This window comes from Carassius auratus, chromosome 34, assembly GCF_003368295.1.
Source record: "Carassius auratus strain Wakin chromosome 34, ASM336829v1, whole genome shotgun sequence".
Taxonomy (NCBI): Eukaryota; Metazoa; Chordata; class Actinopteri; order Cypriniformes; family Cyprinidae; genus Carassius; species Carassius auratus.
In genome coordinates this window covers 25,216,127-25,244,005 of record NC_039276.1, presented here as the reverse complement: position 1 = coordinate 25,244,005, position 27,879 = coordinate 25,216,127, and the positions used below count along the sequence as shown (strand labels likewise).

At 39.9% G+C, this 27,879-nt stretch overlaps 1 protein-coding gene across 1 annotated transcript; it reads left to right on the top strand.

The window, feature by feature from the left end:
- The first annotated feature begins 506 nt into the window (after positions 1–506).
- On the top strand, positions 507–26,347 carry LOC113053616 (fer-1-like protein 6). Its single transcript, XM_026218777.1, has 42 exons — positions 507–746; positions 1,094–1,173; positions 1,356–1,470; positions 1,566–1,620; positions 1,763–1,894; positions 1,980–2,042; positions 2,127–2,205; positions 2,343–2,499; positions 2,739–2,925; positions 3,101–3,293; positions 3,480–3,805; positions 3,959–4,067; positions 4,724–4,880; positions 4,973–5,093; positions 5,165–5,265; positions 5,913–6,003; positions 6,239–6,358; positions 6,443–6,595; positions 6,691–6,868; positions 6,971–7,095; positions 7,347–7,481; positions 7,656–7,802; positions 7,988–8,095; positions 9,065–9,226; positions 9,347–9,518; positions 11,879–12,003; positions 12,946–13,068; positions 13,155–13,200; positions 13,303–13,347; positions 14,077–14,153; positions 14,265–14,393; positions 23,040–23,183; positions 23,292–23,419; positions 23,517–23,687; positions 23,772–23,926; positions 24,015–24,157; positions 24,283–24,371; positions 24,463–24,561; positions 25,013–25,254; positions 25,441–25,598; positions 25,802–25,902; positions 26,099–26,347. Exons 1-42 carry the CDS (start codon positions 712–714, stop codon positions 26,277–26,279), a joined length of 5,457 nt encoding a protein of 1,818 aa, XP_026074562.1. The 5' UTR covers positions 507–711; the 3' UTR covers positions 26,280–26,347.
- Positions 26,348–27,879: the final 1,532 nt, after the last annotated feature.

Sequence of the window (27,879 nt, the reverse complement as noted above, 5' to 3'; positions counted from 1 at the left end):
CCAGAGGTGTATCCATGTACATCCTGCTTTTCACTGTTAGCAAACAGTCATGCTTAGTAATTATAACTTGCTAAATATGAGTTTAACAACCTAATTTGCATAATTTCCTCTACAGATCAATTTGTACACTTACATTTATTTCAGTATGTAGCTAGCACCTTGGACATTAATTATCTCAAACACTGACTAATGTTTTGAAGCACTTAATCCACAAACCTGTGCCTTGATGTCTTAATACACTGTGAATTAACATTAAGTGAGAGTGATAAATGCTGTAAAATTATCATTAAAATTTTAGCTCATGATGCACATTAATCTTACTTGAAAGTAGCAGCACCAAAGTACAGATGGACAAGCTTGAATGCCATGTGTAAAGTGCACACTTAAAATGACCAATTCTATCCAACTTAAAATCATTATTTACTGCAATACTAAAGTTACAATATCAATCAAAATAATACAAGAGTCCTATCTTTATTTTTGGAAGTGGAGTGTTTGGCGTATTGACAGTCATTTAATTCTGCTATTTTAAATGCTGTATTTGTCCTCTATTGAGTTTCCTAAAACACACATGCCACAGTCTGCCACCCTTGTTTGTAATGCAATCTTTCAGCAACAGAAAGTCAAACAGACATTTGGGGAGGAAGAGCCCTCACGGTCTCGCTGGATGGAGTGGGTTACTGTCACAGTTTTCAGCTTCCTCTTGAAAGAATGGACCGAGATAAAGACAGCTCTCCGCCACAAGGGTAAGCTCTCCTGGGAACAGTATTTGTTAAAAAAAAACATGTTTTTCTTGTTAACTGGTACTCAAAATAGCACAGATTTCAATAGTAGATGATACCTAATAAATAGTCATTTATCAGATGGTTTTATCCAAAACGACATAGTTTAAATAAAGCCTGCTAAACATTTTCAAAATTGCCACTTTTGGGGCTTCATTTGTAAACTTCAAAAATGTTCTAACTCTATTCCATTTTTTAAGTAGGGCACATTATTAAAAGCAAGTTATGTGAAAGAGGGACTACAAATCGGAAAAAAAATAGGTTGTATAGCTGAAATTAGTTATTTACAATATTCCAATCTGTTTCTGCAGCAAAAAGTTTGGAATAAAAGTGAAGAAGCAACACTGGAAAGGACACACGGGTGTTGTAATCACAAACAAAAATGCTCTAGGTAAGACAAACACAGTGTTACATAAGTTAACATGTAGAGAGCATTTCATGAGGATTAACTGCATGGTATTGTTGACAAAGATATTCAGATCCATAAATTCAGATAGGACAACTGATCCTTACAAAGATCTGAAATGCTGGTAAACTAATTCTGACTGAGCTGGTTTAATCTTTACATTTTAGATGCTGAGGCTGAAACTCCTGAGGATCCAGACGTAGTAGACGTAGCGCAGGCTGAACTCACTCAAGCGTCCACCTCGCCTCACACTTCCTTCAGACAGACTGCTAATACTAAGAGGCTTGTTTTTCTCTCCAATCTTTACACAGCGTAATATGTTATTTCTTGTTGTTTTAGTGCAACATGTTTGTTTTTTCTTTTTTTGGACTTTAAAGGTGTAAACCTGTGGCCAAGATCTTGGAAAGTGAAAGCAAACCCCAACATTTCCAGGTAGAGTTCAATATAATGCTGTATTTGGCCTCTATTGAGTTTCCTGAGTACTCTATTGAGTGTGAACACAATCTTTCTTATGTCTAACATATGATAAAGCTGTTATTCTTGATAGTGAAAGCAAAAATCTGTTCTTCCTAAGATCTCCATCAATATAACAGAGGCTAGGCAGCTAATCGGGGACAACATAGACCCTAGTGTCATAATTGAAATTGGTGATGAGAAAAAGCAGACGTCTGTGAAAGAAGGAACCAACGCTCCTTTTTACAATGAGGTGATCATACTGTCTTTGATTGGGCACTTTCTGATGATGGCATTAATGGCAAGAATTTAAAACCATGTTCTTCTCGCCCCAACAGTATTTTGTGTTCGACTTCTTTTGCAATCAAGACTTCTTTTTTGACAAAGTCATCAAACTATCAGTAAGAGCTTAGGCTACTGTATGTAAACCAAATGGTTTTCTTGACGATACCTGCAAAGCTCACAGTTGTGCACTTCTCCCAAAGGTCATGCACTCAAAGATCATGAAGAGCTACTGTGTGGGAACCTTCAAGATTGATGTTGGGACCGTTTACTCCCAGCCTGGTAAGCACTTGGTTTGCAGTTGCTCGCATCTTTTCTTCAACTCAAGAGATAAAAGTTCAAAATCTGGCCTGAGATTTGGATTTTTGGTAATTCTGCTTGTACTAAAACAACACTAAATCCTGTCCTTGCTGTGCCAGGCCATCAGTTCATCAATAAGTGGGCCACGCTCACAGACCCCGCTGACATCCACACAGGGGTGAAAGGTCACCTGAAGTGTGATATCAGCGTGTCAGGAAAAGGTGATGTTGCAGCACCGTCCCAGAAGTTCAGTGATGCAGAGGAACAGATAGAAAAGTAAGATCTGAGATTTTTTTAAGGCATAATAAAGAATAAAAAATACTCGTCTCTATTTGTAGAGATCTAGTTATCTCATTCTGGACTGCCATGGCAGATATCTAAGAAACCATTTATATTTTTATTATGCACTGTCTTGCTTTAATAATCAAAGGTTATTTCAGTGATATTCCTTTCTGATAAAATGCCACTACATCTCCTTGTATCTCAAAAAAAAGAAAAGATTTGTCCTCCCCCAGGCACCTCCTGCTTCCTGAAGGCTTAAACCCTGAACGGCCATGGGCTCGGTTTTATGTGATAGTGTACCGTGCAGAAGGTCTTCCCAGAATAAACTCCAGTATTATGGCCAACGTGACCAAAGCCTTTGTTGGAGACGCGACAGCACTCATAGATCCTTATGTAGAGGTCTCATTCTTCGGTCAAGTTGTAAGCTTGCAATACAGTGCTTAGAGTTTAGCTTTTTAAAGTTTTGTTTGTTTATGGCATGTTATTTTAGTATTATTGTTAATATTATGGTATACTGGTCAGTAAATGTGGTTGTATAGCAATTTATACATACATATATATGTGATACTTGTTTTGTTTATTTTCTGCTTGAAAGGGCAGGACGTCTACTCAGAAGAGCACAGCGGACCCAGTGTGGAACGAGCAGGTGGTGTTTAAAGAGATGTTTCCTCCACTGTGTCAGAGACTGAAGATTCGGGTTCTGGATGAGGGAAGCATGAATGATGTGGCCATTGGGACTCATTACATTGATCTACACACCATCTCAAATGACACCGATGGGGACAACGGTTCGCCATTTCATTCCATTGTTAAAAAGATGTTCTAAATTATAGCGGCCACAAAAAGTATTTGGACAACTTGGAAATGTCTGAAAATTATTTTGTTAGAGAGAAGAAAAAAAATATCAAGCCAAGTAGCATGGTGGTAGTTATTTTGAATGCTGTGTTGTTTTATTATTTACTGCTCTTGTCAAGGTTTCCTGCCCACATTTGGCCCGGCATGGATCAACCTCTACGGTTCACTTCGTAATTCCACACTGGTGGACGACAGCCAGGAGCTGAACGAGGGTGTTGGAGAAGGGGTGTCCTACAGAGGCAGGGTTTACATAGAGCTGAGTGTGGAGATCCTGTCTGGAGGTGCTCCGGACTCGAAATCCCTGCTCTCAAAAATCAGTCTGAAAGATACCAAGGGAGGAAAAGCAGGGGCGAAAGATCCCAAAACTGGGGCAGGAGCCGGAGGTGAGGAAGAGAAATCCAAGACTATAGGACCTGAGGTGATGCCAGTGGAGCCCCCACAGACGGTGAGCTGTTTGCAGCAGTCGTTCTCCTTTTTACACTATTCTTTTATCTGTCCAGCTTAAATTTATTTTTATTTTTTCTATTTTTTAATCCATTGTAGTAACATTTCCATTATATTGTAAAGCCGCCCAATTCATTGTTTAACTTTAATTTAGATAAATGATGAAGACATTGAAACCTTCCTGCTCTTTGGCTGTGTGTCTGAGGCCTCCATGATTGACAGAAGAACCGGCGATAGACCAATCAGCCTTGAGTTCACCATTGGTATATATATATATATATATATATATATACACACACACACACACACCACTTTCCACAAATAGGTTAAAAAAGGGTCTGAAACTTGGAAATTTAATTTTTTTCTGGTCATGTTGAAGATGTTTAATTTGAATTATTAATGTTCATATTCAGCCTAAGGAGGACAAACTAAATGCTGAATTAGCTCTTTTAATTTCATTCCGTTTTGTGTGAAGTTTGTCCTTTTTTTTATTTATTTTTTTTATCCTGTAACCAATTTTTGAACTTTATCCAATTAACGTGCCACTCAGTAGAGTCTTGTTAATTTGAGAAACAAGAATTCGTTCCAATAAATAAACTAAAAATATATATGTCTTTTCTTGTTCATGACCATTTTTCCATAAAATGTCTTTGGTAACACCGTTTAATAAATGCATTCAATATCAAATTTTCAAGCTATTTTTGAGTGTCACAGTGTGTTAGAAATGTTCAGTTCTTTGTAATAGCCAAACCTTGTGGTAACAATTTGTGTGGCAAATTTATTTTATTATTATTAGTAGTAGTAGTAGTATCTTTAGGAAGGCATGTTACACGTCATTATTCTTTAACACTTGAAGAACTAGCAATAATATGATCATACATGTACTATGACCCCTTTAAATGTGTATATGTTTATTCAGGAAACTTTGGGAACTTCATTGATGGTACTGTGCAGCCTACTTCAAAGAAAAAGCATGAAGATGTCTCGGTGACCACTCCACTTCTGGACACTGCAGCAACAATGCCGTGCAAATCTACTACGACACCAGAGAGACCTCTTTTCGGAGATGCACAGAGGTGTTTGGATCAAACAAATATTACACCTTCATTAAATAATGGGAAATACCTCAGTCATGAACAAAACTGGACCTGTACTCTTGTTTGTGCAGGCACTACATGCACTTGCCCATCGGAGCACAAAAGCCCTGTGTGTATGTCTATAGCAGCTGGGAGGATCGAGCGTACCGACTCCATCACGCCAACATGCTGGACACAATTGCCCTGATGTTTGTATGTGAACCCTCAACCTAGTAATGCTTTATTACATTGCCATGAATCAGTAGTTCATGTGATTATTTCAGGAGGAGGGGATCGCTAAGGTGCTGGAATTGGATAAAATGATGTCTCCTGAAGCAAGGACTCTCATGCATCTTGTTCTTCAGGACTTTAGAAGAGATGCCAGGTAGATCTAGACCATAGAGAATCCCTGTGGGATTAATAAAGATATTCAGGGATAAAAGAACAAAAGCTCTTTATCATTAATATGGATTTTAATGTTAATAACGTTTTATGTTCCAATTTTGTACCTTATTCAAACATGACACCCAATAGATGTCACTGTTGTGTTAGTTTTTGACTTTTGTGTCACTGTTCTGTATTCTGAAGGTTAAAATATTTTCAAATCAAGTGTTTTATTTCTCAAGATTATAGAAAATGTTTTGCTCATGAGCACTAAGTGGTTTCTTCACCCCCCCCCTAAAAAATTTAATTTTGTCTTAATTTACTCACTGTTATTTCATTCCAACCTGTCTGACTTTCTTTTTTTCTTGGTCCATTCTTTTTTCTCTTTTTTTAGTCCACACAATGAAAGTCTGTGGGATCTAGTGTTGTTCTGGACCCCACTGACCTTCATTGTTTGGACAAAATCAATTGGGACATTTTTCTTTTGTTACACAGAGGAAAGATACAGGTTTGGAAAAACATGAGTACATAATGAAATAATTACCATTTTTGGGTGAACAGTCCCTTTAATGTACTCTCTCTTTAATGAAATTGTAAAATTGTGTCCTAATTCTGTTTCTGCTGGATGTAATGGTATGTTTTCTGCAGTGAGTTTATTGCTTTTGCTGAAAAGAGGGTGAAGGCAAGCAATTTGACCTTACTGGACAAAAAGAGGCTCACTCTGTGCAAACAGGAGCTGGTGAGTCTCTACTGTGCATGCTCTCGTTTATTTAAACACCTCTATCTGTAAAACTTCATACTTTTTACAATTATTATTTATGTTTTTCTATTCCTGCATGACTATGAATTATTGCTCAATGTGGATTTTCCTCCACAGTCTAGTCCAACTCATTTATTTCACATCTAAAATATAACATTTTTAAAGAAATGTATTTGTTGGTTCAGTTTTTTTTAAACGTGTCGCTGCTGTTTAGGAAAGTATGACTGAAGTAGCTGGAGGACTCCTTGAGCCCAAGAAGAGATCTCTCACTGTAAAAGAGATGATGCTGGAAGTCCAGAAAATTAAAAAGAAACTGAGATTCCTTGTGGAAGAGGTTGTTATTTTGTGTCACTATTATACACACATCCTTGACCTAGTATCATTACTAATATTTCTCTTCATCTCACGCCTTTCTTAGCCTCAACACACTTTACCAGATGTGTTTGTGTGTCTGGTCAGTAATAACAAGCGTTTGGCATATGCCAGAATCCCTGCTCGTCACCTGCTCTTCTCACAGAGCCCGGAGCAGAGAGGCCGAGACTGTGGGAAGATCAACACCCTGTTCCTCAAGGTCTGAACTCTGTCATCAAATAGAAAACTGACAAATGCTAAATATCTAGTGTTGGCACTTCTCCTGTAATTTTTAAAAGGAAACGTGTCTTTCAGCCTCCAGGGAAGCGTGGACCAGGGTGGACAGTCCAGGCTAAGCTCGATGTGTATTTGTGGCTGGGATCTAGCAGAGATTCATCCCACATGTTGGACAATCTCCCATCAGGCTTTGAACTGGAAGGCATCTCATCTGAGCACAGGACTGGCCCTCCTCCTGATTATATACTTTACACAGGCAAGACTGCTCATGTGCTCTGTGTTGAGTGTTTTTTATTTTTTTATTTTTTTATCTGTAACTGATTCTTGCTGTTTGACCCTGTTTGTTGCTGGTTTGCAGAGCAGCACTTGTTCCAGCTGAGGGCTCATATGTACCAGGCTCGTGGTCTCATTGCAGCAGATAACACTGGCCTCTCAGACCCCTTCGCCTGGGTGTCTTTTCTGTCCAATAGCCAAAGCACTGGTGTAAGCATGTGTTTGTGTGATGATACTCTAGAAAAAAATCCAATCGATGATGCTGTTAACTGCACCACAATATTATGTTTTAAAATATTCTTTCAAAAAGTGCAAGGTTTTGAGAAAGTGAGAGCACCTATTATACATAAACATGCTCTGGTTTTGGATAATTAGTCACAAAGGATATAATTAGCAAAAAAACACAAATTATATAATGTGAAAATGTAATTGACATTTATTCATATTGTTGTTTTTTTTAGATCATGAAGCAAACTTTAACTCCTACATGGAATCAGCTGCTCCTGATAAATAACGTGTGTCTGTATGGAGGGCTTTCTGAAATAGTCCAGGATCCACCGCTAGTTGTGATCGAGGTGTATGATGATGATGCAGTGGTGAGGAAACACAGTCACTTAAGTATACGGACTACAGATGTGGGTCTTTTCCTAGTGTGGATTGTCCTGTCATTTAATGAACCCTTATATGCAGCTGATAAAAAGTTGAATTGTTTCTCTTCTCCTTTGCACTATTTCTCAGTCGGTTTGAAATGTTTTGTTTGCTCTCTCCAGGGTATCGAGTACCTGGGGTCGACAGTGGCTGTTCCTGTGGTCAGACTGTCAGAGGAACGATACTCCCCTCCTCAGCTGCAGTACAGCCCTCTGTTCTGTGGGGGTCTGTCAGGAGGAGACATACTGGGAGCGTTTGAACTCATTCAGGTCCAGTCTAACAAACACAGCACATTTACTATGTAACAATGCAATAATGTGGTAGAATCGCTTATTTATAACTTCTACTTCTATTACTAAAAATAAAATGCCATTTATATGTTCAACTAACATGTATAATCTAATGCAGAAAGTGATAAGGTGTCTGCTGTACATCTTGTCCCATGAACATCTAGATCTCAGAGTCAGGAGAACATCCACTTCCTGATTTAGATGAGCCGGATGGAGGGGTTATTCCAGTACCCTCGTACATTCGACCTGTGCTCTGCAAGTACAGAATTGAGGTGAGCGGTCCATGACCTGTGTCGTGATATGTAAAGTACAAAAAAACGGGGAAAAAACTTTATTACCGTTTTTATGAAAGCACATTTCATTGCTCTCTAGTTAAGCTGACAATTGTAAACATGAAAATATTTCAAGCAGTAAATTGGAAACCTATTACGTCTTTGCATAATGTGAGACAGATTTTGAGATTTGCGTTTTCTTTAATTTTCACAGTCAGTAGTCATTTGACTCCCAAGGCCATCATTATTCATGAAAATCAGTTCTTGAACAATTTCTAATCCTCCACATACTGTACATAAATAATTACATACAGTATTTCTTTACTGTATTTTTTCTATTTATTTAAAATATATAAAGATTATTTTTAATTAAACAACATACATACGTACTGTACATACAACACTGATTTAAATAATTCAGGTTTAACTACATCGTTGCCTACTCAGGGCAATTCCTATAAATGCAACGCGTCTTTGCTTTTCAATTTTGGCTGTTGAGTTTCTTTCTGCTAGATGTATTTACATCTTTCATGTGTCAACGTGTGACATCTTGTTCTGAAACCTCTAGTCAGAGCTTTTCCGTTTGGTGTCAAACCACTATATCTCAAATCAATGATCTTTTCCCAAAAGTGTTTTGAATACCTCTTAGATTTATAAGCATCTCTCAAATGTCATTCAATATCTGATCAGCACTTGCACATATAGACAAACTGCATAGTAGTAGCTGGAAATAGTTTTGTGGTCTACAGTGTATGCCAAGTCTCACTATTATTAGGTGTTACTACATTTGTATGTAAAATTGCTTTTGAGTGTTGTGTAATGAAGTGTTATGTATATTACAAAACTGCGACACTGATCTACCGTTTTGACTCTTTGGTAAATTATATGTAGCTTTTTTCAGTGTACACTATTAGTGTTTTGTCTGTACTATGACTGAGTTTTTTTGTTTTGTTTTTTTTTGCACTGCAGGTTTTGTTCTGGGGCCTCAGAGAGCTGAAGAAAGTTCAGCTTCTATCCGTTGATCGGCCCCAAGTTTTTATCAAGTGTGCAGGAGGAGGTGTCAACTCTTCAGTGATACAGAGTTACAAGAAAAACCCAAACTTCACAATACTTGTGGATGCCTTTGATGTGGTGAGTCAACTGCTGCAATAACAGGGTATATGGTGTTGTCCCCATCGCTCTGCTCATGTGAGTCCTCGCTTAGCGTTCAGCTGATCTCAGCATGTCTGGGCCGCTGTTTTCTCTCTGTAGGAGCTGCCTGAAGACGAACATCTCCTCCCTCCTCTCGCTATCACTGTTGTGGACTGGAGGGCTTTTGGGCGGAGCACACTTGTGGGAAGTCATATGATCAACAACTTGGCCTTATTCAAACACATCCCCACATTAGTTCAGCAGCGTCAACCAGAACCCAGAAACATAGCAGGTAACACACGTCCCAGAGATATTTGTCCCAACAAAAACATCTAACACAATCTAACCTATACCTTTAGCATGATATAATGTCTAGGAAAAATATTGTGATCCTCAGCCCACAATAATATATAATCCCAGATAGCCTCGGACAGGATGCTTAGTCTTGCTTCTGCAGGATGTAGTATGACGCAATTTAAATTTTGGTGCGTGAAGAAGATCTGTGAAGTCTCCAGAGGTGGGTAGAGTACCCAAAAACTGTACTCAAGTAAAAGTAATTCTAGAAATATTTACTCAAGTAAAAGTAAAAGTAATTCTAGAAATATTTACTCAAGTAAAAGTAAAAGTACTAGTCTTGAATAGTTACTTGAGTAAGAGTAAGAGTATCGGATAAAAAATCTACTCAAGTAGTTAGTTACTAGTTACTTTGGGTCATATATACTGAGCCTATTTTTATTTAGAAAAATAAATGTATGTAATGTATGTTTGTGTGTATAAATGTATATATTTCATCAGCCTTTACTGCAATGTATGTAATTTATTATAAAACCCTGTCTGTTTACTTAATTAACAGATATAGGTGTCATGCCATAACATATTGAAGGAAGTGAAGGAAGCACAGGCATTTTAGCGATGACTCATCTGAACACCTCTGATTGGCCATTGCATTCAAAAGCTCAACAGAACCGTGTGTGATTGGTTATAAAGCGCAGCGTTGTAAAAACGTGTCTGTCTCTGGCTCAGCGCCACAAGTGATCACAGATCTGAATTTAGCAGCTGATGATAGGACTTGCTGAACGTTCTCGCACCGGTGTGATTGTATTAAAATTAATACAATCTTAATCGGCTATTTTTTGTCTTTTGGAAGCTGCATTCAACTTGACTCCCCTCTGTTATAAGCCACACACGTACAATGTCACAGTGGTATCGTGTACTGTAATCGAATGTAGCCCAAGTTATTACCTGTTAAACAGTAGACAGCACACGCGTTCATCTAATAAGGATCTCCATCGCAAGCAAATAATAGCCTTTGCAGATATGCTTTCAATTCAGTGCAGTTCCATAGCGCCATTTTCAACGCTGCTAATGTTAAACGTTACAACTCTGAGTGAACCGCTTCAGACGCTCAGCGCGTGCGGCAGGATATTGAACGACTCCTTCAAACTGATTCATGAACCAATTCACTCGTTTGCCTTGAACAGAATTGACTCAAAAGATTGAATCATTCGTGAATGGGCATCGCTCATTGCCCAGAGAAAAGTAGACGGCGCGTTTGGAATAAACTGAAGCATTTATAACATTTATTGCATTAAGATAAAGTAACGAGAGGACAGTCGCCCACAGTAACGAAGTAAAAGTACAGATTTTTCCCCAAAAAATTACTCAAGTAAGAGTAAAAGTACCCATCTTTAAATATACTCCAAAAAGTATTAGTTACCCCCAAATAATTACTCTAGTAAATGTAGCGAAGTAAATGTAACTCGTTACTACCCACCTCTGGAAGTCTCCAAACCAAAGAGATATTCTTTATCAAAGTTAAGACTCTGCCACGACCCTCTAAAACGTCTCGTTCAAACACGCCCCCACATGTCTACATCACTATGTGGAAATATTTGCGTAATGCCACCCAAATGTTCACATAAAGAAAGAAGGCATGGTTTCAGTAACACAGTTAGTGTTGAAGCAGCCGTGTCAGGGAGATGCTGTGTGTATGTAGGCGAAAGCAAAAGCACTTTATTTGGTCTTCCGAAAGTAGATGCATTTAATAATCGTTAAGATTTCTTACAACAGAACAGCAATGCATTTTAAGGACGACCGTTTTGTGAATCTAGGAGAGGAGGTCATTCTGACTTTGCCACAACAATCTGGCGCTTCTGAATCAGCTACTGGAAGTATGTTTTGTTATTAGTTTAAGTTTTTGCTTTAGAGTTTTGTGCGTTGCGTGTGTGAGTGAAAGCGCACACGAGGGAGAGAGAGAGAGAGACAGGGTCACGCAGTAGAGCCAGCTGTTTTAACTGTCCATGGCTTGTGTACTGCAAACACATACGAACTTCATCATCTGTCATGCAACTCTGTTCACCTTTTGGGCTTGAACTGATGGTTAAACTAAGAACATTATTAACTGTCTTTACATTTATCTTGAAAGATGAAGCTTGCGTTTATGGAAAGGAGCATTACATGTGTTTTTTGAACATTAAAGCATGTCAATACATACACCAAATACACAAAAAATATATTTAAAAAAGCATCATATGACCCCTTTAAACCCTGCTGAAACATATCTGTCTGTTTTTGAATGACTCTCTAAACCTACTGAGTTGTGAATAAAAATTATTGTTTAAATATAAAATATGGTTTGTTTTTGGCCTGTAGTCGCTCAGCTGTCTCTGCAGCAGAGTGTTGTGCCACCGCCCAATGAGGAGATCGCCATTGAAATAGAGCCGGAGGAAATATTCACCCCTGCACCTAAATCTGAGCCAGACTTCCAGGACAAGAAGGTTTGTTTGAGTTAGATAAAAAAAAGAGAGAAAACATCATATTTAACACTGATCACTAATTATGTATCTAAAACATCCAATTTATGGTCCTGATTCCTGAAAACACATATCTGACCCTGGTGCACAAAAACACATAATGGTCCATTTCTGAAAGTTGAATAAATAAGATTTCCATTGATGTATGGTTTGTTAGGATAGGACAATATTTGTCCGAGATACAAATATTTGAAAATCTGGAATCTGAGGGTGCAAAAAAAATATAAATACTGAGAAAATCACCTTTAAAGTTGTCCAAATTAAGTTCTTAGCAATGCATATTAATAATAAAAAATTAGGTTTTGATATATTTATGATAGGAAATTTACAAAATATCTTCATGGAACATGATCTTTACTTAATATCCTAATGAGTTCCGGCATACCATGTTTTTTTGACTATTGCTACAAATATACCCCAGTGACCTTTATGGTTTTGTGGTCCAGGGTCACATATGTGTTAGTAGAAGCATATAAAAAAGTGAAAAAAGTGAAAGTGAAGTGACATTCAGCCAAGTATGGTGACCCATACTCAGAATTTGTGCTCTGCATTTAACCCATACGAAATGCACACACACAGAGCAGTGAACACACACACACACACTGTGAGCACACACCCGGAGCAGTGGGCAGCCTTTTATGCTGCGGCGCCCGGGGAGCAGTTGGGGGTTCGATGCCTTGCTCAAGGGCACCTAAGTCGTGGTATTGAAGGTGGAGAGAGAACTGTACATGCACTCCCCCCACCCACAATTCCGTCCGGCCCGAGACTAGAACCCACAACCCTTCGATTGGGAGTCCAACCCTCTAACCATTAGGCCACGACTTCCCCCGTCGTGGGGGGAAAACACACATTGGTAAACACACATTACCAATCTACTATGACTATCAAACTCTTGATCAATACCAGGTGTCAAAGAAGAGCAAACAAAGATCTACGAAAAGGAAGAAACGCACCACAGCTGATGAGTCTGCTGATAATGTCATTGATTGGTGGTCGAAATACTATGCATCAATGGAGAAGATCCAAATGGTAAGCTTACAAACTAAACAAATTTTTTTTTTTTTTTTTTTTTTTTTTTGCTAACTAGCTGTTTTATACCACAACTTCTTTCTTAGGCTAAGCAAAAAGAAGACAATCCATTTCAACTGCTCTTTGAAAATAGTAAGTGATATCTTGAGTTTATTCTGAAATCATTCACAGGATCATGTATGCACATCATGCACAAGCTTTAGTCAAACATGATCACATTATGATGTATTTCAGTTACTCCTCTGGAGAACATTATTTCCGAAGGATTGATCAGTCTGGGTAAGAATGACTGGGAGACTGTCCATTGCATGGCCCTCTTTCTTTGTTGCGGTCAACAGGATTGCAGAATGTTTTATTTATTATGCAAACCATGTGCCTTTGAATGGAATTAAATTGTCTACATATTATTTTAATACTTAAAGAAAAAAAATGAATGCTGCTTACACGAGAGATCACACAGCATTTTGCAATCCCAGTGAACCCAGATCTGAACCTCTATTTCTGGGTTTTGCACACAAACACACACACACAACTTCTCAAAACTTTGGGGTCGGTAAGATTTTTAAAAATGTTTTTGAAAGAAGTCCCTTATGCTCACCAAAGCTGCAATTATTATTATTTACTACATTGCTAACTTTTAATGCAATTTAAAATTTATTTTTATTTGTGTGTATGTGTATATATATGTGTTTTCACTGTCCATTTAATGTGTCCTTGCTAAATACAAGTGTTAATTTCTTTCAAAAACAAATCTTACTGACCCCAGATATTCAATCAATCTTTTTAATAATGGCGTTGGGAAGTTGTCATCTGGTTGGTTTTTGGTTGTATAATACACTAAAAACTGCTGGTGGAAGTGACAAAAGCATATTTAATCGCTTTTATACTTTAATTTACTTTTAATCTCTTAAAAGCTGTTTACCTTTAATGTTTTGTAGACTTTGTGCAAGTTATTTTGATATGCTTTTTTCCCACTTCTTTTTTTTTTTTTTTTTGTGGTATCTTAAGTATCAACTGTTAAAGACAAAAAAAAGGAGGTGAATTACAAGAGTTTGGTAGAACAGCCCAGGATTGTAACATTACAGGTAAAATGGGTCATTACAATGCTTATATTACCTGCAAATATTGCCTGTACAATAAATGTATAGGATTTACCTATTAAATGGATGTGCAGTCTTACTTGTCAATCACTTCAGGTGTATGAAAAAGAGCTGGAGGCTGAATTTGGGCCTTTTGACGACTGGGTTAAAACCTTCGAACTCTATCGAGGAAAGGCCAATGAAGAAGAAGGTTCTGCTGATGAAAGATTTGTTGGAAAGTTTAAGGTGAAGTGGTTTTGCATGAAGTACCATTACATACACAGAGGCTTTTTAAGATCCAGTGCCCGGTTCCATGAAAGCCCTTAATTACTTTGAAGATATTTAGAAGATATAAGCATTCAAAACTTGCAGTTAATCTCTTTCGCCAAAACGGCTCAAAACATTTTGGAAGTCACATCGTACTTTATCTTCTAATCAAATCTTCTGACCAATCAAATGCTCTCTAGAATGTGAAGTGCACGCCTCCTGCACAGCGCCGGCTGAGATCTGTCAATTGTTCACAGTGTAGTAATTCCTGTACAGTTGATGCCTCATTGTGCACAGTGTAGGTGATAGGGAATGATTCAGATGGTATAAATATGCTTTCAATTGGTGCAAAAATGAGGTCTGGTTTCACACGAATGGCGGTAGCGCACATCCAGACTTTGGCACCGGGCCAGAGACGCGATCGCACAGAGCAGATCATATGCACTTATTGTCAGCATTTATTAAAAACATTTGCAACTACACCAGCATGAATATGACCACTATATTGTTTTACTAAGTGTTTTATATTGAATCTAGGGGGTAATCTATTAGACTGTGATTGTCAAAAAAACGTCTCTGGCCCAAGCAGACAAAATCAAACGCTATTGGCTACTTTAAAAAGGGGGTGTGGCTGCTCAGTATGGCCCGCCCTCTTCTCCTGTTTCAGTTTAAATTACGTCACCACATAGAATAACGTTGCTTGTTTCAAGGCACTTCAGGGGACCTTTAAGAGCGTTGCAGCAAATTTCTTAGAGGGTTAGTTCACCCAAAAATGAAAAATAGGCTGTGTTTTACTCACCCCCTGAGGCATCCTAAGTGTACATGACTTTCAAGATGAATCCAGTCAGAGTTATATTAAAAACTGTCTTTGATCTTTCAACATCTATCATTGCAGTCAGCAGGTGTTGCATTGCTTCAGTCCAAAAGACGTGAAATAAAAAGCGCCTTTTCAATAAAATAAAAAAAGTGTCTCACACGGCTCCAGGGGTTAAAAAAATGGGCTCCTGTTTCATCCATATTCAAAACGTTATAATCACTTTAATCTAGCTTGCACTCACTGTTGTAAAGGAAGCAGTTCCGAGGGGATTTCAGTTTTGCGCATGCGCAGCTCAGAAGTGACAGACGCGGAAATGCAGCGAAGAGATCAAAACAAAACAACGGTCATTAATTAGAAGTACAAAACGAGGATTTGTCAAGAAGAATGTCAGAGGATTTTGATAAAAGCCAAGAGGAGACTGGTTATCCTTTGCAAAAGTATGGAAACTTAGCTTCCTTTGATCCTGTTAACAAAAGTTGGTTTTCACGAGACTCACCGAACTCACTGAACTCATACGTCATCCGCCCCGGGACTGCTTCCATGTATTAACTGTTGGTGCAAGCTAGATAAAAGTGTTTATTACATTTGGATATTTTTCTTTTTGAAACACATCAACTCACTACAAGAGGCCTTTGTTTATCCCTCTGAGCCATGTGAAACACTTTTTTTTATGGAAAGGCACTTTTTATTTCAGGTCTTTTGGACTGAAGCAATGCAACACCAACCGACTGCAATGATAGCGCTTGAAAGATAAAAGACAATCTTTAAAGGGGGGGTGAAATGCTCGTTTTCACTCAATAGCCTGTTAATCTTGAATACCTATAGAGTAGTACTGCATCCTTCATAACTCCAAAAAGTCTTTAGTTTTATTATATTCATAAGAGAAAGATAGTCTGTACCAATTTTTCCCGGAAAAACACGACCGGCTGGAGGCGTGACGTGTGGGCGGAGCTAAAGAATAACGAGCGCAAGTAAGCTTTTGAGTTGAGAGCGTTTGGAAGCTGTGACATTAACGTGAGGGAAAAACCAACCAAAACAAACCATGGCTAACAGTCAGATTCAGCGTATATTTATGATCCAGAATCAGATCCCGAGGCTGAAATTGAACAAGAGCAGCAGCAGCTAGAGTTGTGACGTTCGCGAACGAACCGATTCTTTTGAACGGCTCATAAACATGAACGATGGGAGCCGAGTCGCGACTGGAGAGGAGCCGTTCTTTCTATCGTTCTATTTTCCTATGCGTGTTCATACAAATGAGCTCCTCCAGGAGACAGAACAGTTATAGGGGGAGGGGCGCACCCAGCGCAGGCCAACCCTTTATAGCGTGATGATATTAGTTATTAGTGGTGCATGCATTTACATTGCATTTTGTGTTCATTTAAAACTTATTTTAAAATCATTAAAAATGTTCTTTTGTGATACTGTACTTGTATAGAAATGTTTCACTAAAAGCTGTTTTCCACAGACATTCATTGCAGCCCACTTTGTTATTGTTCATTGACTTGAAGGGGCTGATGTCCTATTTGCAAAGTTTACAGTAGTAATAGTATGTAGTTGTTGTGTTCTACCATTAGGTTTTCGGGGGTTACGAAGGGGTTAAGTTTTGCCTGCTGTTTTACGCATGCGTGTGAGTGAGTGAGAGAACTAGTAAAGTGATTATCCGTTCAGCCGTGTGTGCTTCATGTTTAATGGCTAACTGAAATACCAACATAACATTGGCGACGAAGATGGCTGAGTTTAGCTTACCACCGCCGGCCCCTTTTCTTCCCGTGCCTGGTGAACCGCCTATTCCATGGACGAGCTGGATCGATGGCTTCACGGTGTACCTCGAGGCCATGGACTATGTTGACATACCAGATCGGAGGAAAATCGCTCTGCTTCGTCACTGCCTCGGGGCGGAGGGACAGAGAATATATCGCGCGCTCGGCGAAGCTGAGACGTATGAGGAAGCGGTTGCTCTTCTCGCACGCCACTTCACGGGCCAACAGCGAGTCATACTCCGCCGATATAAACTACGCAAGCGTCTTCAGCGACCGGGTGAGTCCGTGCAAGATTACGTGACTAATCTGCGTGACATGGCGCGCTCATGCAATTATGGGATACTTCAAGATCAGATTGTTCGTGATCAGTTTATTGAAGGCATACTATGTGACAAGACTCGAGAAAAACTGTTATTAGAACCTGACGAATTAACACTAAGCCAAGCAGTTGTAATTGCACAGCAAGTGGAGGCTGCTCTGGAATGCTCAACACTACTTGCTGACGCGCGCCTCCCTGTGGACGTTTCCACGCAACAGTTGCGATCTTCCTGCCATTCAGGCCACTGCCATTTACCCACAGAAAAGACTGCAGATAGCAATGAAGGTTTTCCAGTGCAGCTTGCACAATTACAGAGAAACCAACGCAGTTTGAGCTTCTGTGGCAACTGTGGTTCCAGTTTGCACAATTCAAAAGCCCAAAATTGCCCTGCACGTGGACAGACATGCAGGAAGTGTCTTAAAAAAAATCACTTTGCCAAAGTTTGCCGGTCAGCTCCTGCTACACAAGCAGCACGGAGGAGACTCTCACCTGTCCGTAATGACTACACTGAGATAAGGCATGTATCATCTGGCCAGGTAGCTTTTAGGACGTGTACTGTGCTGCTGGAGGAGGTAAGCCTTCCACTCCTGATGGATACGGGAGCAGCGGCATCGTTGCTTAATGCCAGTACGTATCACAAGTTTTTCTCACATCTGCCATTACAACAACCCTGCACTTCCCTCTGTGGTTATGACAGCTCTAAGATTGTGATGCTCGGCGTTCTACGGGTCTCAGTACGTTATGGCTCTAAACATCTGCCATCATTTCCCTTCTACATTACTGAGCGGGGAGCCAACCTTCTTGGACTTGATCTATTTACAAGCTTGGGATTCACACTTCGAGATGAAAAGGGCTCTGATATCCACCATGTCACCTCCACCTGGCAACAGAGATGGCCATCACTGTTCGACGGACTGGGCTGCCTTACAACATTCACCCATAGGCCTTTGGTTGACCCTGTTGTGCCGCCGGTCATACAGCCCCTGCGCAGAATTCCCCTAGCCCTGCGGGAAGAAGTTACTGCGGAGCTTCAAATGATACTGGACATGGGAATTATTGAGCCGGTCAATGCATCTCCCTGGATTTCTAACCTGGTCATTGCAAAAAAAAAATCAGGAGGAATACGAGTATGTGTCGACCTGCGCTCTGTAAATAAGGCGGTTATCCCAGATAAGTACCCCTTACCCACAGCTGAGGAGCTCACTGCTTACTTCTATGGTTCAACAGTCTTCTCAAAACTGGACCTGCGCCAAGGTTATCTGCAGGTGCCACTTCACCCTTCTAGCAGAGATCTCACAGCATTCGTCACACACGCTGGGGTATTTCGATATACTCGTATGCCGTTTGGCCTAAGCTCCGCCCCCAGCTGCTTTCAAAAGGTAATGACCACCATTTTGGCTGGAATTCCCGGAGTTGGAGTATTCCTGGATGATATAGTAGTCCATGCGCCAGATGTCCAGACCCATAACGACCGTCTCAGCAGGGTGGCAAGTGCTCTCATGGCACATAACCTTACATTAAATGGAGAGAAATGCACTTTTGCAGCCCCAGCCATAGACTTTGTTGGGTACCGCCTCACGTCTAGGGGCATCGCCCCTCTTCAGTCAAATATTGAGGCGATACACAGAATCCCAGAGCCCACCTCTTCCTCACAGGTGGCCTCATTTCTTGGCATGACGGCCTATTACCTTCGTTTCTTGCCTCAGTACTCCCAAACCACGGCACCCCTTCGCCAGTTACTAAAGAAAGAAGAGCCATGGAACTGGACTAGTGCATGCTCCGAGGCCGTCAGAACACTAAAGTCCCAGCTTACCACTCCTCCTGTCTTAGCTCACTTCAATCCTGATAGTCAGCCTATCGTCACCTGCGATGCCTCTACACAGGCACTGGGAGCAGTGCTGTCGCAGATGCAGTATGGAGTGGAAAGACCTATAGCATTTGCCTCCAGAGCTTTGACACCCACTGAACAGCGCTACTCTGTAGGTGAACGTGAGGCCCTTGCTTGTGTCTGGGCAACTGAACGATGGCATTTCTTTCTCTATGGTCGGCATTTCACTCTCCGCACGGACCATCAGGCTCTGACCACACTCTTGTCGGCCTCTGGCTCAGGTCATAAACCCCTGCGTCTGCACAGATGGGGTGAGCGTCTAAGGCAGTATGACTATCAACTCAAGTTCACGCCAGGGAGGGACAACGTTGTTGCTGATCTGCTATCTCGATCAATTGAGGCACCCACACCAGCAGCCTCGCCAGGAAATTATGACATGGAGTCAGACCTCATTCAGATGCTTCACACACCTCTGCAAGAGTCGGTCTCCTTGGAGCAGTTGCAGAGGGAGTCCAAGTGTGACCCCACACTTACAACACTGCGCACATACATACGCTCAGGATGGCCAGCACGGGTGCCAGAGGAGCTAAAACCATTTGCTAAAGTACAAAATGAACTGTCATGTTGGGGCGATGTGTGTGTGTCTCTAGAGGCCTGTGTACAGTGGTGCCACGCTGCCTGCGTGCACGTGTCTTATCAATGGCGCATGAGGGGCACTTGGGTATTGTAAAGTTTAAGCAAAGATGCCGGGACCTGGTTTGGTGGCCAGGCATTGATCGTGACATTGAAGGACTTGTCAGAGATTGTGAACCATGTCTACTCAGTGGAAAGACTGGACAACCGGTCTCACCCCCTTTGCAGCCTGTTCCATGGCCATCTCACCCATGGGAGCACCTTCAACTTGACATCTGTGGGGAAATTCATGGCCATGTCGTTCCCCACCATCAGCGCTTTCTGGTGGTCGTGTATGATCTCCATTCTAAATGGCCTGAGGTAATACCAGCCGGGACAGTTACCACACAGACCATCACTCAGATACTGGAGAGTCTGTTCGCTCGCTGGGGCATGCCCCGTGCCATCACTACTGACAATGGGCCGCAGTTTACCTCTGCAGACTTCTCCAATTTCCTGTGCAGTAAAGGAATTAAGCATTTCCGTGCCGCACTCTACCATCCCCAGGCAAATGGTGGGGTTGAAAGATTCAATCAAAGCCTTAAGAATGGCATTCGTGCACACCAGGCCCAGGGGTATACATTCCAAACAGCACTCAACTTAACGCTTATGCATTACAGAGCTAGCCAGCACACCACCACTCAGGCCTCTCCTGCTCTGCTTATGCTTGGCCGAGAGATGGACTTGCCATTGGACAGACTGAGACCACAGGAATTGTCAGCTACAGCCTCAGACGGCACCTGGGCAGCAGCAAAAGCTGCTGTAACATTAAACCAGAAGCGAATGAAGGCCAACTTTGACAGAAGACACAAGGCCAAACCTAGTAATATAACAGTTCTAGACTGGGTTCGGGTCCGGAGACCACACCGTAGCAATAAAATGGCATCGTTTTGGTCTGAACCCCTCCAGGTGGATTGTCAGTTAGGGCCTGCCACATTCTTGTTGAGCGATGGTTCTCGCTGGAATGCTAGCAGACTGCGGAAAGTGCCAAACCCTTTCAACTCACACATGTGCTCACAAACAAAGGAGCTTAGTGGAGGGCCAACACACAGCTCGGTTTTTGCACCACCGTCACCGCTGCCAGTACAACCACGGGCAGGCCGTGTGCAGCAAGGTTCCCCTGTCAGGGTGGTCCCGCATCAATCTCCACCAGCTGTGGGGCCTCAACCTCTTTATCCACTGCCTGATGGGAATCAGGAGGGCCAAGAAGTGCCGCAGTCAACAGTAACTGAGAGTCGGCCGATTCGAGCAAGAGCTCGTCCCGCATACCTAAAGGACTTTATCACAGAGTTTAATGCTTAGGTGTTTGGTAATTTCCTATGGTTACAGCTTGAGAGAGCACAGTTTTGTTCTTTGAAAGGGGGGGGAAATGTTGTGTTCTACCATTAGGTTTTCGGGGGTTACGAAGGGGTTAAGTTTTGCCTGCTGTTTTACGCATGCGTGTGAGTGAGTGAGAGAACTAGTAAAGTGATTATCCGTTCAGCCGTGTGTGCTTCATGTTTAATGGCTAACTGAAATACCAACATAACAGTAGTATGTAGACATTTCCATTTTATTTATTCTAATTTTATCTACTTAAAAAAAAAAAATTAGTTTTCTATCAAAATGTTCTTGTGTGATAACAATGTTCTTGTGTGGAAGTGTTTGTAGTAAAAGCTGTTTTGCACAGAAATTCATTGCAGCCGGCTTTGTTTTTTATGTTTATTTGTGAGTAGGTATTGTATGAATAACATAAGTCAACGTAGTTTTACACACACACACACACACACACACACACACACACACACACTTTGTACTAAAGGTAAATCAAAATAATGATGTCACTGTCTAAGCAGAGGGATTTGTGCAACCCTACGGAATATAGTCCACACATGAGAAATGAGGTAACAATCAATATTTCAGAATAATTAAAACTCAGATATTGGTGTGTGATATCTGAGCTTTAATTATTTGACTACAAATCTCACCTCATAATACCTCCCAGTGATTATTTCCAGGATAAACTGAGATGCTCCCAAGCTGGCTTCTTAAAACTGACTAAATATTTAAAAAGAGCCAAAAGAGCCATTCTTTTGAACGGCTCTTTGAAAGGAACGGATCGCGAAGATCCGGATCCCCTCAAAGAGCCATAAATCCCATCACTAGAACGACTACAGCAGGACGTCTCTATGTGGCATGTATTGAAACTGTATATATTTGCTTAGTGGTTTTGGAAAGTTCCACTTTGTCGTCTTTTTTTTTTTTTTTTTTTTTTTTTAAGCTGTACATGTGGAAAGTGCAGTTTGATGACAACATCGCATGTGGTTTACTTGATGTGCTTACACGCCGATAGCTAAGTTAACAACACAGAGATATTTGAAGCAGTTTTACTCACCGCATACGGTTCCAACACACGATCGTGACCCTTTTTCGTTGGGACTGCATTATCCTTAAGAAATAAATGATGTGCAAATCCGGCGTCAAACTGGGCCTTGTTTGTAAAACAAGCATCTTCGAAATGCAGGGAACAAACACTTGCACAACTTTAATTGTGGTTGCTTTAATTACTACATCTCACAATAAACCACACATAAAAAACACATACCTAACTTTAGATACAACCACAGTTGTACTATTATAAAAACGTAAACCAAACTGAACTGTGTTGAGTGCCTAACCTGATTTTACCAAGTGAGACATGTTCCTGGGACAACATCGTTGTTGACCCTGGAACAACATTGTGATTAACCAATCAGATTTGAAGAACCAGTTTATAGATTTTGTGAAGTTTATGCTTAAAATCAGTGTTTGGTGCTTGTACATCAGTGTCATTCATCTATCATTTCCTCTGATTTTAGGGATTACTCATGGTTAAGGTTAGGTTTAGGTGTAGGGATATGGTTAAGAATATATTTTTGGAGTAAAATGTTGTTCCAGGGTCAGCAAAATATGTTGACCTAGGAACACATCGGACTTGGCAAAATCAGGACGTGCGTGTTGAGTCAAAGGATTTATTGACAGTTAAACCGATACTTTCTCAATAAATGTGTATCATTCATAGCATGCTTAATATTTTAGGGGGAATAATTAATGACAGCCTTGAGGTTCCTTAAGTTGACCTAAGGTTTTTCCTGGCAACCCAAGTTTCATTAAGGGCACACTTAACCTTATAACTAAGGGATTTCTTAGCTTAAGGGCTTTCATACAACCAGGCACAGGTCAGAATGTCCATCACTGATTGTGCCATCAGGGCCGGTTCTGTCTGTACAAGCTGCCTGAATCGAATGATGTGGAGGAGGAAGATGGATATTTGGATTCAGGGCAGTTTAAAATAAACCAGGGTATTCCTCCAAACACTGCAGTAGATGTCCTTATCCGTGTATACATAGTTGCAGTAAGTGTAATTTTAGCAATTTTTCAAAACACATTATTTTCCTTTTAAACTTTCTATTCATCAGTATTCACATGATACAGTCATTTGTCACTCTCTTATGCATTTTAGGCCTTCAACCTGCACCCTGCAGACCCAGATGGCAAAGCGGACCCTTACATAGTGCTGAAACTGGGGAAAACTGAGATCAAAGACAGAAACAATTACATCCCAAAGCAGCTCAACCCAGTGTTTGGAAGGTGATCGAGCACAATGATTGAGAAATTCTCTTTGAAATTCAACTAACTCCGTGTTTCTTTGAGGTTCATCATCTCTTCATCTTTCTCTGCTGTTCAGATCCTTTGAATTTCAAGCCACTTTCCCCAAGGAATCCCTGCTAACTATTCTCATCTATGACTACGACACTATTGGTGGTGACGATTTGATTGGGGAAACACAGATTGATTTGGAGAACCGTTTTTACAGCAGGCATCGAGCTACCTGCGGCCTGCCTGATGAATATGCCATGTGAGTACTTACAACATTTTTATCTTCTCAAGCTAGTTTTATGCCCATCTTTGATGCTTCAATTGATGATCTCATCTGACCTAGTGAGGGTTATAATGCATGGAGGGACAGCATCAAGCCAACAGACCTGTTGATTAAGCTTTGCAAAGAAAACAGACTGGACAACCCTCACTTTTCTCCAGGACGCATTACCATTGGAAGCAAGGTTTTTACTGGGAAGACTGTATTTGCTGATGAAGGTAGGTCATTCTTTGGATGTACATCATGACATTGTTGGTAAAAAATTAAAGGAGCAATGTACCACAAGTATTTGCTGTGGCTTCTTAGATCAGATGGTGGAGTCGTACGAGCACCTTGCTCTGAAGGTGCTGCAAAGGTGGTCCGAGATGCCCAATGGGGGTTGTAAACTTGTGCCTGAGCATATTGAAACTCGAGCACTCTACCTAAAGGACAAACCAGGAATAGAGCAGGTGCAGTGTGTTTTTTTTAAAGGTTTATGTAACCTTAATGTACCATATATACATTAAGAATGCATATAATGAGTAATCTGGGTCATGGAGTGATTTTAATAATTGTGCATTTGCATGTGTCCCAGGGTCATCTGCAAATGTGGGTGGACATTTTTCCCATGGACATGCCTCATCCTGGCCCTCCTGTGGACATTTCTCCTCGCAAACCCAAAGGGTAAGATACACTAAACCATCTGACTGGGTTGTGCTGTAAAATTAATACATGTTTGACACATCTTAAGTTTTTTTTTTAATTTTTTATGAAGTTATGAGCTGAGGATCATTATCTGGAACACTGAAGATGTAATATTGGAGGACACCAACTTCATAACAGGACAGCAGTCAAGTGACATTTACGTCAAAGGGTATTGGCAAAAAGTGTATCACAATGAACATAGACCATTTTTAAGTATTTATTTATTGAAAAAGTCTCCCATATTTCCCATATATTTGTTAGTTGAAAAAAAAAATATTCAGCGATGATGCATTGAATTGATCAAAGAATCCAAAAAAAGTCATGATATCCACAAAAATATGTGACACTGAAGTCTTGAATAATGGCTGCTGAAAATTCAGATTTAAATTTACATTATAAAAAATATTAAAATAGAAAACCATTTTAATTTTTGCAATAATCCTTCACAGTATTACTGTTTTAGTGTAGTTTTGACTAAATAATGCAGCTTTGTGAACATAATAGACTTGCCGAGCCTAAACTTTTGAATGGTAGTGTAGATACTGTTGAAAAGAAGTTTTCTGAAAATGAATGCTTTTGTGTTTTGAGTAAATTCTGGTGAATTTCATGTTTTTCTTTAGGTGGTTAAAGGGGCTTGAAGATGACCGGCAGGAAACTGATGTCCATTACAATTCTCTGACTGGAGAGGGCAACTTCAACTGGCGCTTTGTGTTCCCCTTTAACTACCTGCCTGCTGAGAAAGTGGTGGTGATTCAAAAGCGAGAAAGCATCCTCTCTCTGGACAAAACTGAGAAGAAGATCCCTGCTGTTCTTGTTATGCAGGTGTGGGACTTTGAGAGGCTTTCTTCTGATGATTTCCTGGGTAAGAACATGTTTACAATTGCATCTGTTTTACATGCATCACATCCTTCGCTCTGTTGCCACTCCTGATGGGATTTGACTTGTGATGTGTAGAGCTCACAGTCCCTCTACAACAGTAGCAAAAACACAATTATACACAAGAAAATGTTATTAATACTTCATGAAGGTTGTTTTTATGTGTCCATAGGCTCAGTGGAGTTGGACCTACATGGGTTTCCACGTGGAGCTAAATCAGCTAAAGCTTGTAGGATGGAAATGCTGACAGAAACCGCAGAGAACGTCTCTATCTTCCAGCAGAAACGCTCCAAAGGCTGGTGGCCCTTCATTAAAGCTGGAGAACTCACAGTGTGTGAATTGAATTATTTCACTGAAATAAGCTCAATGGCTCCTTGTTTGCAAAGAAATCCAAAACCTAAAATGTTGACTAATTTATTCTAAATGTAATTATATTATCCATTTGTTTTATACAAAACAATAGTAGGTATGGGGATTTCTTTATGCAAACATGTGACCTAATCGAAGTAGTAGTTCAACTTTTCTCTTCCTAGGGGAAGGTAGAAGCCGAGTTTCATCTGGTAACAGCTGAAGAAGCAGAGAAAAATCCAGTGGGACGTGCACGCAAGGAACCAGAGCCTCTAGAGAAACCAAAGTAATGAGACCAATACACTTATTTTAACACCTATTTCAGATGTTTTTATTCATATTATTTCCAGGGCTGTCAAATTTAAAACATATAGGCCAATATAACTATAAAAACAAACTGAATTGAATTACATTAAATGTGTTGAAGGTAGTTCCACTGTATGTGAATTATTTTCTAATGTCAAACTTTGACTTTTCTCTAGTCGTCCAGACACATCCTTCTCCTGGTTTATGAATCCTTTCAAGTGCTTCTTTCACCTGATCTGGGGGAACTACAAGAAATACATCATTGCCGGACTGGTGCTGTTGATCGTGACCCTGTTCCTGGTTCTTATCTTCTACACCCTACCAGGAGCAATCAGTAGTAAGATAGTCAACGGGTAAACAAACACCATGATCAAGTAACTGGACACAAATGAGCAGCACAAATGGATCATGTTATTGTTGTTGCTCTAATGAAGCACACATTTAAATGCTTGCTCTCCAGAAAGAAAGTAACAGGCTTTGCTGATTTTAGAAACAATCTTTTATTTAATATGCACCAACAAATGTAACATTCACACAACATTTGTTTAATAATCTTTAAACAGCATAAACATTGAATATAGCACATGGAAACTGTAGGAAACGTTCTATTAATCACATCCTACCTTCTGAAAACTGTCAGACTTTGTTCTACTTGCAGAGCCTTGAAACTAGATAAAAGATTATTAAGTGACTTTCGAAATGACCGGAATAATTCAAAAATTAAAATTTGTGTAAAAGCAGTGACTTAAAACAAGCCAGAACAACCCCAATGAGAATTTCATGTACATTTGGATTTGTTACAAAGGGTTAAAATAACTTTTTTTTTCAGTCTTTGTGAAACACAGTGTCTTGTCTTGTGTTGAAACCAGAAATGTATCTAAAAAAAATTAAATCAAAGTGTTAAATCAAATAAATCAAAAAGTGATTTATTCTTAGCTCATTTAAATTTCTTGTTCTTTCTCAGAATACTAATTAAACTGAATTGATCTGTAACACTGGTAGTATGTATGAAATAAGAAATGTAGCTTTATGTAGCTTATCATCCAAAGACAAGAATAAGTCTGAAATGTTAATGTAGTATTTCAGTTATTTTTAGTGTGGCTTTTGATGCTTAAAGCTCCAGCTCTTGAATTATGGAAGCAACAGTCACAATACATGATGTGCACTTTTTTTGTAAGTCGCTTTGGTTAAAAAACAAATAAAAAAACAACTAAGATAGCTGTAAGTGAATCAATAACCAAAACTGATATGGTTTTTGGTTTACAATTTCCCCCATTACTGACACAATTGTTATCAGTAAAATATTCCGTACCTTTTCATACCAAAACATACCATTACATAAACCACCAAAACAGAGACTAATTTCCAGAAACTATAAACAGCATTCGCCGTTTTTTCTGTTAAACCACATTTGCCTGCTCAAAATCGAACATGCATATCAGCTTACACAGCAATTTTGCAATGCGTGCTCATTTGGAAAGCAATTGCGTACAAAATTTCATGGTAATTGCCAACAGTGGTGTTTTAGGCAACAAAAAAAAATGAAGATAAAGGTATATTTTAATGAATGAACCAAACTAGTTTTTCAAACTACCCTGAATACTGCAGTCAAAAATACAGATGAAAAACATTTCCACAAGAACGTGAGCCAACATAACCAGGGCAGTCATGCTGACATTGTTTTCTAGGAAAAAATGTCAGTTTCCACTGTATGCAGAGCACAAATTTCTTCACTGTGGACCAAAATATCCTTGGAATTTCTTTTTTTTGTTTGTTTGTTATTAAGCTCAGATAAATTTAGAATGTTGAGTTTTGAGTTTTTGAATGTTACTAAATAACCAGTTTTATTCTACTCAATTTGGATTCACTTTGCAAAGTAAATTTTGTATTTGAATAGTCCAATTTTTGTCAGATTGGGGTTTTGCACAGATCAGTGTTTTTTTTTTTTTTAAGTTTT

Coding starts and splice junctions, on each gene's coding strand:
- LOC113053616 (XM_026218777.1), top strand. CDS start 712: ATGGACCGAGATAAAGACAGCTCTCCGCCACAAGG. Junction 23,420..23,516: donor CTCAACCCAGTGTTTGGAAG/GTGATCGAGCAC, acceptor TCTGCTGTTCAG/ATCCTTTGAATTTCAAGCCA. Junction 24,562..25,012: donor AGTGACATTTACGTCAAAGG/GTATTGGCAAAA, acceptor GTTTTTCTTTAG/GTGGTTAAAGGGGCTTGAAG.